Source organism: Sus scrofa, chromosome 9 (genome assembly GCF_054392235.1).
Source record: "Sus scrofa isolate SSC_HxYL_T2T_F1_AM1 chromosome 9, Sscrofa_HxYL_maternal_Yorkshire_Landrace_v2.0, whole genome shotgun sequence".
In the NCBI taxonomy this organism is placed as follows: Eukaryota; Metazoa; Chordata; class Mammalia; order Artiodactyla; family Suidae; genus Sus; species Sus scrofa.
The window spans coordinates 41,240,045-41,252,426 of NC_139391.1; the positions used below are offsets into that span (position 1 = coordinate 41,240,045).

The following is a 12,382-nucleotide window of genomic DNA, read 5'->3' on the forward strand; positions in this document are numbered from 1 at the left end:
GGCTGTCCCGGACAACTGGAAAGAAACTCTCCCAGCTGCTCCACTTCCAATCTCCTTCTTTATCATCAGGTCTCCCACCGAGCAGCCGCTATGATTTTTTAAAATGCAAATGAAATCAACTGAGTTATTCTACTGCCTACAACCTGACCCTGTGAAATGGCTTCTTGTTTCTCTCCAGATGCAGTCCCATCAAAAAAGCCTGAGGGTTCACAATCTGATCCCTGCCTATGCCTCTGGTCTCACCTGGCACTGTCCCCTGCTCAGACTCCACTCTTTGGCCCTTCGTTTCCTGAAGCTCCTTGAATACTCCATCCTCTCACTGGAGGCTGGCGACAGCAGGGTGTGGCAGAAAGGGCCCTGGGGCAGAAGGGAGTTCGAGTCCTGCTCTAGTCCTGTGTGACAGTGGGTCCTTCCAAGGATAACATTCTAGGAGTCAGGTCCCACCTGGTCTAACTTCCTCATCTGCAACCATGTCCTTCTTTGCTCCAGAAAAAAGATCAGATTTGGAGAACAGATTGGGAAGGAACCTGTGGACATTTCAGCGCCTGCTAATAATTACGATAAGAATAATGACAGTGAATACTGCCTGAGAGCTTATCGCTTGTCAGGTACTAGGTGAAGCATTTTACACGGATGACTCATTCACTTCCCACAAAACCTTGTGAAGTTAAGTGCCATGGTCATCCCTATTCTATGGAGGAAAAACCCCGAATCCCAAAGAGGTTAAAGTAATTTGATTGGGGTCACAGAGCTGGTTATGGGTAGAACGCAGGTCTGAGCCTTCATCAGCTTCCACATTCATCCCCTGAATCACTTTGTTACACTGAACAGTTAGATGCACAGGGCGTGGGTTTCTCATTTTTTAGAAGTGATTTTAGGAAAGATAGGTTCAAACTGTTCTTGCTTTTGAAGGGTCTCAAATAAATGATGTTTATCTGTACGTTTTAAACTAAGGCTCAGCTCAGTTCCCCAAACTCCAATTCCAGCCTCAAAGCAAACCCCCCAGAGCCCCCCGAGACCACTTCCCAACAACTGCTCCATCCTGTTTGTCCTCAAGTCCCCAGGTGGACCTGGACCAACACATCGCATGTGTTTCTTTGACTGCTCATCCAATGCCTTCTTCTCTATGTGTGTGTCTGATTGAAGCAGGTGCCAACTATTAATAACCCCAACTTCCGTGCCCTACAACAACCGTGAAAAATTTCAAGCCAAATTATAATGAACTCGTGGCTAAAGGTAGCCAGAGAGTCTAGCTACGGATGAAAGGAAGGTCTGAAGCACATTGCTGACCCCCTCTACCTGTGCAGGATGCCCCAGACACCACAGACACTCCTGTTGGGCTTCAAGTAAGTGAGGCTATGGGAAAGTCAGCCATCACTCGCCCACCCTCTCACTTTCCCAGTTGCCCAACAATTTAAGTGACTACTCAGGGCTTAGCATCATTTCAGGTTATAATAGGTTCTGGAGAAGTTTGAGATATACTCTCTGTTTCAAGGAGATTTCAGTCTGGTGGAGAAGACAGAAATGCATCATTGAAAAATTAGCATTGCGGAGTTCCCATCGTAGCTCAGTGGTTAATGAACCCAACTAGGAACCATGAGGTCAATGGTTCAATCCCTGGCCTTGCTCAGTGGGTGTAGGATCCCGAAGTGCTGTGAGCTGTAGTGTAGGTCACAGATGTGGCTCGGACCCCACATTACTGTGGATGTGGCATAAGCCAGCAGCTACAGCTCTGATCCAACCCCTAGCCTGGGAGCCTCCATATGCGGTGGGTGCAGTTCTGAAAAGACAAAAAGACGGGAAAAAAAAGAAAAAGAAAGAAAGAAAGAAAGAAAGAAAGAAAGAAAGAAAGAAAGAAAGAAAGAAAGAAAGAAAGAAAGAAAGAAAGAAAGAAAGGAAGGAAGAAAGAAAGAAAGAAAGAAAGAAAGAAAGAAAGAAAGAAAGAAAGAAAGAAAGAAAGAAAGAAAGAAAGAAAGAAAAGAAAAATTAGCACTGAAAGATTAGCATTGAATGATGAGCATGAAGCCTTAAGATGAAAGTATAAGAAAGGAGCACAAGAGTTGCCATAAGGAGGTAACTCCAGCTCTGTGAGCCTGAGCAAGTTTCACTTAACTTCTCTGAGCCTCAGTGGCCACATCTGCGAAATGGGGATTATAATAGCTACCTCAATGGTTTGTTGTAAGGATCAACAAGGAGAGTGTATGTGAAAGTAAGTCACAAATAAAAGAGAGTGCTATTGCCTTGTGGGTTTTGATCATTAAAAGGGAGTTCCAAATGCAGAGGGTCATTCCTATTGCTCCTTGGGGAATTAGAGAATTACTTAAAAATACCTAAAAAAAGCATGCAGACTATATCCTCTGCTTTGAATGCTCTTCCTTCTGAAACATACGTACCACACTCTCCCCCATCCTTTAAGTCTCTCTTCAAATGTCACTTTCTCAGTGACATCCATCCTGATCACCTGTTTAATCATGCAAACTTCCCTTTCCCTCCACACCTCGGCACCCCCATCACCTAACCCTGGTCGATTTTGTCTTTTCCAAGTCCTTATTTCCTTCTAACGTATTCACGAATTGACTTTTTATATTTACTGTTTACCATTTTACTCCTCCCACCAGAATGTAAGTTTCCGGAGGGCAGAGATCTTTGCTTTGTTCTCTGATGTATTTGCAACCAAGATGAGTGCTTAGTACACAGCAGGTGCTCTGTAACTTTTGTTCATGAAAGAATAAAACGTGAAATGCGCGTTGAATGGCTGCCACATTAGGCGTTCGGGTAAGACTGAGCACGGGAAGGCAGAGCACAGAAATCAGCAGCCTGGTCTAGAAGGATGGTGGCTGAGAGGGTCAGGATCACCATGTGTGAAACATGAGTGCCTTCGAATCTCACAATAACAAAACCAGAGTGTACCCCCTAAAGCTCACAGAGGCAGTTTTCGTCTAGTGAGAGGAACCCATCTTTCCGCATGGATAGTAAAGAGACTTCAGGTCACTGTAGAAGAAAATTTTGAATAGCTTCATGGAGAGTAATTTCAGAGTGCGTATTAGTTTTCTATTATCTATAACAAATTATTTCAAATCCTAGAGACTTAAAATGACAAAAATGTATTATCTCACAGCGTCTGTGGGTCAGGAATTCAGGCACCACACCTGGGTGGCTCTGGCTCAGGGTCTTTCGAAATGTTGCAGTTAAGACCTTGGCAGTGGCCCAAGTCACGGAGGGCTGGTCTGGTGAGGAAAGATCTGCTTCCAAGATGGTTCATTCACGTGGGCATTGGCAGGAGACCTCAGGTCCTTGCCACGCAGTCCTTTCTCTAGGGCTGCTTGAGCATCCTGATGACATGGCAGCTGACTTTCCCCAGAATAAGTGATCCAAAAAAGAAAAGGTGAAAGCCAAGGTATCTTTTATGAGCTATCCTCAGAAGCCACCATCTGCCGTTTACCCATTATTCTATCCATACACAGGTCTGCCCTGTTTAATGTAAGATAAGATTACCCAAGAATGTGCATACCAAGAGGTGAGGTGCATCGAAGGCCATCTTGGAGGCCAGTCACCACAGAATGAAACTCAGGAAGGATCCAGAATGTGGGGCAGCAGCATGGATCTATGGAGAGCAGGTATCACCTCCCACCCACCACCCCCTCCAGCTCAACCAGAGAAGACTGGCCAAAGGGCAGACTTTGTGCCATAAGCCATCTGGAGCCATTCCAGACCTTCAGCTGTACTCATTGCTCAAGGGAAGATGTGTATGGACACATGGATCCGTTTTAGGGGCCTGACTTCTTCTGCTTGAGACCCTGGATGCTGGTTTCCGCTTGTCAATATATTTCTCTCACTGATCCTGCCATTAGTGAATCAAAGAGCAGTAAGAGCTCAGAGTCCAAAAGCGAGTGACCACATGACCTGAGGAAAATGACCAGGGAACAGGACATCGGCATGCCCTCAGAAATCTCCTGCCATCACTAAACAGTGAGCCTTTTTAACTGGCTGGAAGTAGATGTGTCAATCAGGAAAGATTCCTTCCCAAGGAAAGATTCATAAGAAAAGAAAAATGCTGGGAGTTCTCCTGTGGTACAGCAAGTTAAGGATCCGGCATTGTCACTACAGCAGATTAGGTCACAGCTGTGCTGTGGGTTCAATCCCTGGCCCGGGAACTTCTGCATGCCATGGGCATGGCCACAAAAGAAAGGAAGGTAGGAAGGAAGGAAGGAAGGCAAGCAAGCAAGCCAAAAATAAAGTAGGAGTCATTTTCATGATTGGGGACTCTTACAGCCAAAGCTATTGTATTCTATTCTCCTTTCTCAGGCAGGACCATACTTCATCCAAAACAGTGGGTAGCAGTTGCTCCTGTCATTAATGACTCCAAAAGATGGAAAGTGTGAATTTCTGCCAGGGCTGTGAGGATCTTCTCAGGGTGAAGTTCTTTAGCCTCTCAACCCAGGGAGAAAAAGAAAGTCTCTGTGTTCTTGGGCACCAGTATATCCTCCTTTTCTTTTCTTTTTAATAAAAAGTGGTCCATGCCAGTGTGCACCACACCACGTAATGATGACAATCAAGAAGTCTCCAATCATGAGGAGGCAGATGAAGGACCTGGGAGGCCAGGAAGAAAACTGAAGCTGTGCAAAACCATCACCATGAAGACCAATGCCTCTTCCCAGCTTGGGCATGAGAAGATGGGAGTTCAGCAGAACCTAATTCAATGGCAAGACAAGCAACTGGAATCCCTCTCGCTCAAGATGAGTAAGAGCTTCTGACAGGCGAGGGCCAAAGAACCATGGTGCAGATAAATGGAAAGTGTAACGGAGTTCTCGTTGTGGCTCAGTGGTTAATGAATCTGACTAGGAACCATGAGGTTGCAGGTTCGGTCCCCGGCCTTGCTCAGTGGATTAAGGATCCGGAGTTGCCATGAGCTGTGGTGTGGGTTGCAGACACAGCTCGGATCCCACGTTGCTGTGGCTCTGGCGTAGGCCGATGGCTACAGCTCCCATTAGACCTCTAGCCTGGGAACCTCCACATGCTGTGGGAGCGGCCCTAGAAAAGGCAAAAAGACAAAAAAAAAAAAAAAGAAAGAAAGTGTAAGAAGAAAGGTAAGCTTGACTTTTGTGAGAGTTTTAGAAAAATGCTTAATTTCAGAGATGTAAAATCAGGTGCTGAATCCATGCAAAAGAAAAATGGCTGAAAATGTTCAACCTCAAATTTCACAATGATAACAGTAACAGTCAATACAGTTAACATTTATGGAGCGTTTGCTTTTGCCAGGGACTCTCAAATGTCTTATATCTAAATGCCTTAATTAATCCAATGAAGTCAGTATTAATACCCCCACTTACAAAGAGAAAACACAAGATGACAGGGTTAACCAACTTACTTAAGGCAATACAGCTAGTAAGTATAATGGTCAGGATTCAAATTCTGGCAGTCTAACCCCGAGCGCACAGCCTTAATTACCATACTAAGCTGTTTTTTGGTGTTTTTACAGCTATACCTGTGACTTACGGAAGTTCCCAGGGTGGGGTGGAATCAGAGTTGTAGATGCCAGCCTAAACCACAGCCACAGCCACTGCCATGCAGGATCCAAGCCACCTCTGAGACCCACATTGCAGCTTTTGGCAATGCCAGATCCTTAACCCACTGAGCAAGGCCAGGGATCAAACCTGCATCCTCACGGATACCATGTCAGTTCTTAACTGACTGAGCCACAACAGGAACTCCACTAAGCTGTTTGTAAAGGGTTTAAATAAGGACTCAAATGCTGGTAAATGTAATTCATAGAATTCATGGTGAGATTCAACAACACAGGCTAGAAGTCTTCTAGCTCATTATGGGGTCAACACCATTAGTCCATCATTTCAGTAGAGCCTTCAGTGCCATCGAATCTTAGGAATTCCAGTCTTGTAGGCAGCATATGAACAGTTCTCTTATTTTGTTCCTGAAGAAGTTGATGTGCCTTGCCTGCGGCCACCCAGGCCCCTACTGTCACTGTCCACCAGAAAAGCACTCTCCTCCAAGACAGCGCTCATGAGTCACTCCTTTGTCTATGCAGGGTCCCACACCAGCCATCCCACCCCTGCCGTCTCTGTAAAATCAAGGAGCTTCGTGTTGGAGACGTTGACAAGTTTCATCCTGTGGTCATAAGAAAGCAACACCAAAGGCCTAAAGGTTGGGAGAAGTCTGGGTTGCATCTTGTGATGACAGTTCAGTTCACCTCAAAAGAGGTATGAAACAGGAGGTGATGTTATCGCAGCCTCAGAGTTTTTCGGGAAAGCTACACCGCCTCTCCCGCCCCTCCCCTCAAGCTTTCCAGCTGAGCTGACCCTGACTCTTTCTGCTCCTGCCTCCCCCTTCTGCTCCCAGGCCTTGCGAAAGTTCATTCCCAGTGCATTTCACCCAAAGACTCTCAGATGGAGGACAGAACTTTTTCTTAGATGGTCTTCAACTTTAAGAATCCCAAGAAGTCATTTCATCCACTCCTCTCCCTCTGCTATCTCTTCCTTTCCTGGTATCAAATGCAAAGCTCATGGTCAGTTCAGTTTATCAAAGAAAGGGCCCCCTTATCCGTATCATTCTTTTCCCTTTCTTATTCTGTATGCCACTTACACAGGTTACAGAGAAGTATTGTTTTAGCATCAGTTTGGCTTTGAAGCTCCCTGTTAGTCCCATGACCTTGGGCAAGCCACTTACCTCTCTAAGCCTCCACTTCTTCTTCCGTCAAATGAGGACAACAACAGAGCCTGTTTCATAGAGTTGTTGCAGGATCAGGAGTTGAAATAAAAAAACGTACATCCCAGGCTCAGCACAGTACCCTGCACACAGCAAATGCACGATAAATGGAGGCTGCTATGATGATTAGGGCAGCGATGGAGGGACTGGAGAGCAGGACCGCTTGTCAAAAGCAGCCCTGCTAAGGAAGCCTGTGAGTGAGCCACTTGCCCAGACCAAAGGCTCCCGGGGAATTGCTAGTGATGTCGCTGCCTGGGGTAACAGAAAGGAGAGGAGGCAATTATACAGCGTGTAACAAAAATAATTTCATTTCTAATGCCTTTCCCCTGCTGGGCCACTTAGGATCCAAACAGTAACAACAAGGCGGGGGTGGAAATGAGAAGGGCAGGCAGGTTCTGAAGGAGCCCAGTGACAAATGGACAGTCCCCAGGACTCACTGTGGCTCCCAGACTTCTCAGGGGACTGTCCTTGGGGGCTGTGGCTGCCCTTCTGTGCTGAGCCACAGCACCCTGGAAGGCAGGTCTGCCCAAGCTGGCTGTAGGCTTATTGACAGGGCCCCTGGGGGCTGAGTGGGCCTGACCTCACCAACCATCCTCTGTCTGGGAATAGGCAGACATCACTCAGGGGACTCCAGGGGAAAAAAGCCAGGGGTCCTGTATCCTTTCCCTCCACACCACTGCAGACAGCAAAGAATTCCCCTGCCTTTTGCTGGAAAAAGTGAAAATCCTGCAAGGGCCGTCAGATTATAACAAATAGCCCATCGGCCTGAAGCTAACGCCTTATCCGTGCCTATTTAACATCAGCCACTTGCAAGGGGCCCCTTACAAGACTTTACTTGTCCTCTTGGCTCCCACACCCACTATTACACTGACCCCCGCTCTCAGATGCCCCTGTGCCCTCCAGGGCTCCGAGTTTGGGATTCTGCAGAGGCACAGCCTCTTCCATCCAGGGGAGGGGGGAGTTCCCAGGCCCCAGTGCGTCATCTCTGGCTCCTCCCTGTTCCCCTGAAGCCAGCAGAGGCATCTGTTCCTCCAGAGAAAAACCCCTTGTCTCCTAGGGAGCACTCTCCCAGGGGATATCCCAGCTGCCCAGGGTGTTGATTTACCCCATTTGTCAGATTGAGGTGAAAGGGAGAAGAAGGGGGAAAAAGTGCAGACCAGAAGGGCAAGCTTCCCTCCTCTCTCTGGACCCGACGAGGAGCAAACTAAGTGGCTGAATCGTGTAGTTTTACTCCTCCACCCACATGTACTGACACTATAATCAAGCTATTTTTCGAGCCTATGCATTTAGATAATATAATTCCATTGCCAAAAAAAAAAAACAAAAAAAAACAAGAAAGAAATCTTCAATTATATTGGTGATGGGGCCCAGGTTAGAGGCACTGGTGTGTTAACATTAGATGCTGACACCACTGGAGTAATTAAAAAGGCTAGAGATAACATCAGTCTACCACCCAGAACTGGTAAAGAAGCAACGTGCACACCCTTAGGGGGTCTATTGAGTATCCTGAGGTGCTGGGGAGCTCATCCATAATCTCTAAGGGAAGGAAGCCTGAAGACCTCCCAGGGCCAGAAGAGACCCTGTTGGAGAGGAGAAGGGGGAGTGATGGTACTGGGGTTCAGCTAAGTGAGAGGCCCCATACAGGGGAGGATGCCGGCTGGGAAGCTGACCCAGGCTGTGCCCTTCCTGCTGCCTGTGGCTTCCCAGAAATTTGCTGGATGCAGGGTGCTTTCCTGCTAAGCAGAGCTCCTGGTAGGCTAGACAAGCTCAATCCTGGTGCCCTGGAACTAAAACGCTTATACCACTGCCTTTGTAGAGAATTTGAATAACAGCAGCGAGACCGTCATCTTTCTGGACTAAAGAAAAGGCTGCCTTTTTTAGGAGCAGAAGCATCCAGGGACGTCGGAGGAGGTCCGAGGATTTTAGGGCTCTGATAGCAGCGTTGAGGGGAAGATGGGACTGAGCAGGCAGTCATCCTGTTCTTTTTAAGACCTCAAAGCTTAGGTTACTGGCATCTGTGCTACACAACCTAATTCTGAAAGATACTGGAGATATAGTTTGGGGTCCTGGCATTATAAAACCTCAACTTTTTTTTTTCTTTTTAGGGCCACACCTGCAGCATATGGCAGTTCCCAGGCTAAGGTCGAATTGGAGCTGCAGCCCAGGGCCTATGCCACAGCCACAGCCACAGCCACATCCACGCCAGATCTGAGTGGCATCTATGACATATGCCACAGTTCACGGCAACGCTGGATCCTTAACCCACTGAGCAGGGGCAGAGACTGAAGACACATCCTCATGGATACTAGTTGGGTTCTTAACCCGCTGAGACACAATGGGAACTCCTAGAACCTCAACTTTGATTCTCTTCTCCCTTCCTCGGTGCTAAAACACCTTCCCTGGTGGGGATTCATGGGTATTAAGCTACAAGGGAGAGAGAAGCGGTGGGAGGCAGGTCAGAAAATACGAGCCACCGGAAGGGGCAGGATTGGCTCAAGGAAGTCTCATCCTCCTCTCCACCCCCTACCCCTGCCACGCACATACTCTGTGCCACTGTCACAGCCAGGCTTCTTCCTCCACACCAAAACATGACTTCCGCTTGCAGGGAAAATGGAGACAGCTCCTTCCAGACTGAATCCACACGCCTCTCCCCTTACACATGTTTACTCAGAGAACAGTGACCTTAGACCCGTCTAGCTTCGACAGGTCAATACTAGGTATATAGGAGGCCGTATTTCCTATGAGATCCTGAGTTCCCTTTGTTTCTACTGATAGAAGGAAGAACAGAGGGTTTCTCTCAAGTTCAGATTCTCCTACATCATTGCCTGTTCTAGACGGACGTAACTCAAGCTTGCAGGTGAAGGCAGAACACTGACTAGCCCACAAACATCATTACTGGGCTTATTTACCCCTACAAGCTTCCGAGCTTTTATGGAGCACAAGAACCAAATCAATACAGTCAATATGTCACTGCCAGCAGGGCACGAGTGGCTACCAGCCTGAGGGAACGTGGCGTGCTACTAAGCTGAACTAATCACTTCTTGGCATTTCAGGAGTGGCTGGGTTAGCAGATCACAGCACATGCATACTAAAAGATGATAATTCCCCCCCCCCAGGAGGGGAGGGGAGAAGAATATACAGGGCAGCCCCCAAAGGAGCCTTGGTATTTATACAGGTCAATGTAAAACCATATTGATGATTCTTAGAGAGGCCAAAAATCTGTTTCAGAAAGAAGGAAAGCCCAAATCCTGTGAGAAAAGAGGTTGGACTGCATCCTCTATTGCAGTAAAAAGACTGAAATGGGGGGGGGGGGTCTTCCCTTCACCACCAGTCTCACACCCGAAGAGCTGCACATGCATTACTACAAAAGACAAAGAGGTCAATTAAAGGCTTTAACCATGCTGCCCCTTCTAATCCGAGAAGTATGAACTTGTACGAGAGATGATTTCTTAACCCAATGTACATATGAATCATCCAGAAATATTGTTAAAATATACATTTTTAGGCCTCAGCTTGAAATTCTTATTCAACAGTTCTTCAGACAAGAACCAGAAACATGATTTTTTTTTTTTAACCATCTTCCCGGGTGATTTAGATACACAAAGTTCATTAAAACAAAAACCAGCCCTTACAGAAAGACTGTCCCAGACCTCTGCCACGAATCCGAGTACCCCATGTTCCAGGCATCGTTTCCCTTCAGGCTGTGCTGGGAAGACAAGGAACTGAGAACGTTCTTCAGGGGACCGAGGCTGGAGCCAGTCTGGCCCTCGCTTGGCTCTTGGTCTAACCCTCTCAAATGTCTTCCCTGTCAGCTGTCTGATCTCAGGGATGGCATCAACACCCCCTCCCAGGAATATGCCAGGAATCGTTAACACTGAGCAGAGAAGTCCACGACAGGGGGCCAGGACCCAGCAAATCGGCTTTACTGATTCTCTTATGATTAGTCACATTCACAATGGGCCTCTCTCTCTCTGCCCACCTTCATCAAATAGCAGCAACAGAGAAAAAATAAGAAGAATGACTTTTTTCCCCCAAATGATCCTAAAGCTGCAGGATGAATCAGGAATAAGCAGAGTATTTGCATCTGAAGGGGGAAGAATCACATAGTTCCTGGAGGGGAGCAAGAATTAGCCTGAGAGGTCTGTAGCCTGGTCAAAATCCAGAAATGATTGGATTTGCAGAAGGAACTAGAGAGGATCCGCAAAGTGTCTCGCATGGCACCAACCACAGGAGCCTCCAGGACAAAAAAAAGCTAGGTGGGGCGAGAGAGTGACTCACTCAGATAGCTTCCCTATGGCTGAGAGAAAGGGCCTGTCCCTATGGAGCTGCAGTGCTGTGATTTGTGTCCATGGCGAAGCCTGTTGTGTAGACACACACGCACCTTCTTACCTCTGCTCTTCAAGAGAAAGCGCGTACAGGCTGCCCGCTGAAGGCGGGGATGGGCACGCGCTCTGTCTGGCCCTCAGAGCCGTCTCTTATCTCTGAGCATCGCCCTATCTAGGCTCCTGGTCCATTCCAGAGTAGGAGTCACCCTCCTCCTCTGCCCCCATCATCACCCCCATTCCCAGGTCGAGATGGGTTTGAAACCCCAGCCTCCCTCCTCGACTGAATCTCAAACCGAGATGACGAAGGAGAACGTAAATTCAGAACCAAGCGGCACATTAGGGTGTAGGAGAGTAGAGCGAGAACCAGCCTCTCCCCTACCCTTGGCTTCGGTCCTTAGAAGCTGAAAAGTCTCAAGTCACTTAAATGTGGAGATGCGAAAACAACCCTTCTCCCTATGGGGCAGTTGGAAACTCTGCCCGCTCGCCCTGGGGTCCCAGAGTCGGGTGCCGGCGGAAAGTGCCCCCTCACCCCGAGATGGTCCGGAAGCCGGCCACCCTGTGAAGCCGCGGCTCCGGGGGGCTCGCTCTGAGCGCTCCGCGGGGAGGCCGCCCCCGTCTTACTAGCTGGTGCCCAGAGCGAGGATTCGCGCCCCGGTGGCGCGAAGGATGCCAAGAGGGTGCGAGAGGGGAGGACAGCGCTGTGTTCCCCTTGTCCCCGGCCAAATGGCCCGACGGAGAGTCGGGGAGAGCCCGACTGCAGGTGGGGTTGGTCCTCGGGTAGAAGGCGCCAGAGTGGCCGGACAAACTTCTGATCCTAGGCGCGCCGCCCTCCGAGCTCCCTCCTCCTCTCCCAGGGACTGTGCCTGGGCTCGAGTCACCAGTCGCTGCATCCTGCCGGCACTTACCTTCAAGCCATAGGGCGCCCGGGGGCAGAGACGGCGCCGGCTGCTCGAGGCTTCCGGCTCCCGCTGCATCCACGCTCGGCCGCCCCTCCGGCAGCCGTCAGGGGCCGCCGCTCTCCTCGGCGGGTCCCTGGCTCCCGGCCCCGCCGCGCCGTTCAGAGCCCCGGCGGGCAGCCGCTCGGCCGGCTCGGACCCGCTGGGAGCAGTGGACCGGCCGCGGCGGGGCGGGGTGGGGCGGGGCCGGCGCGGGGCGGGCGTGAGGCGCAGGGACCCGGCGCGGAGGCGGCGCGGTGCGCGCAGCAGGCGACCGGCTTCAGCACTGAAGCTGGACAGAGCAGCGGCTCCTGAGCGCAGGGAGCGCGGGAGGGAGGGGGCGGGGCCATGGGGCGCCTCGGGCCCCGCCCCTGAGACAGGCCCCGCCCCTCCCCCTGCGCG

General features: G+C 49.5%; 1 protein-coding gene across 2 annotated transcripts in view; it reads right to left on the reverse strand.

Annotated features, from left to right (window-relative positions):
- DRD2 (dopamine receptor D2) overlaps positions 1–12,127 on the reverse strand; it is a 66,690-nt gene extending 54,563 nt beyond the window's left edge. The window contains exon 1 of one of the 2 annotated variants that reach the window (XM_021102111.2): positions 11,951–12,127. Coding sequence is in view for 1 of the 2 variants with exons in the window: in XM_084974370.1 (XP_084830496.1) it covers positions 6,682–6,740 (59 nt within the window). In the remaining variant the exon portion in view is untranslated. Of the gene's footprint in view, positions 1–6,681; positions 6,877–11,950 lie in introns of those variants that run through there. The other variant, XM_084974370.1, reaches the window with a different exon arrangement.
- Between the last annotated feature and the right edge of the window lie 255 nt (positions 12,128–12,382).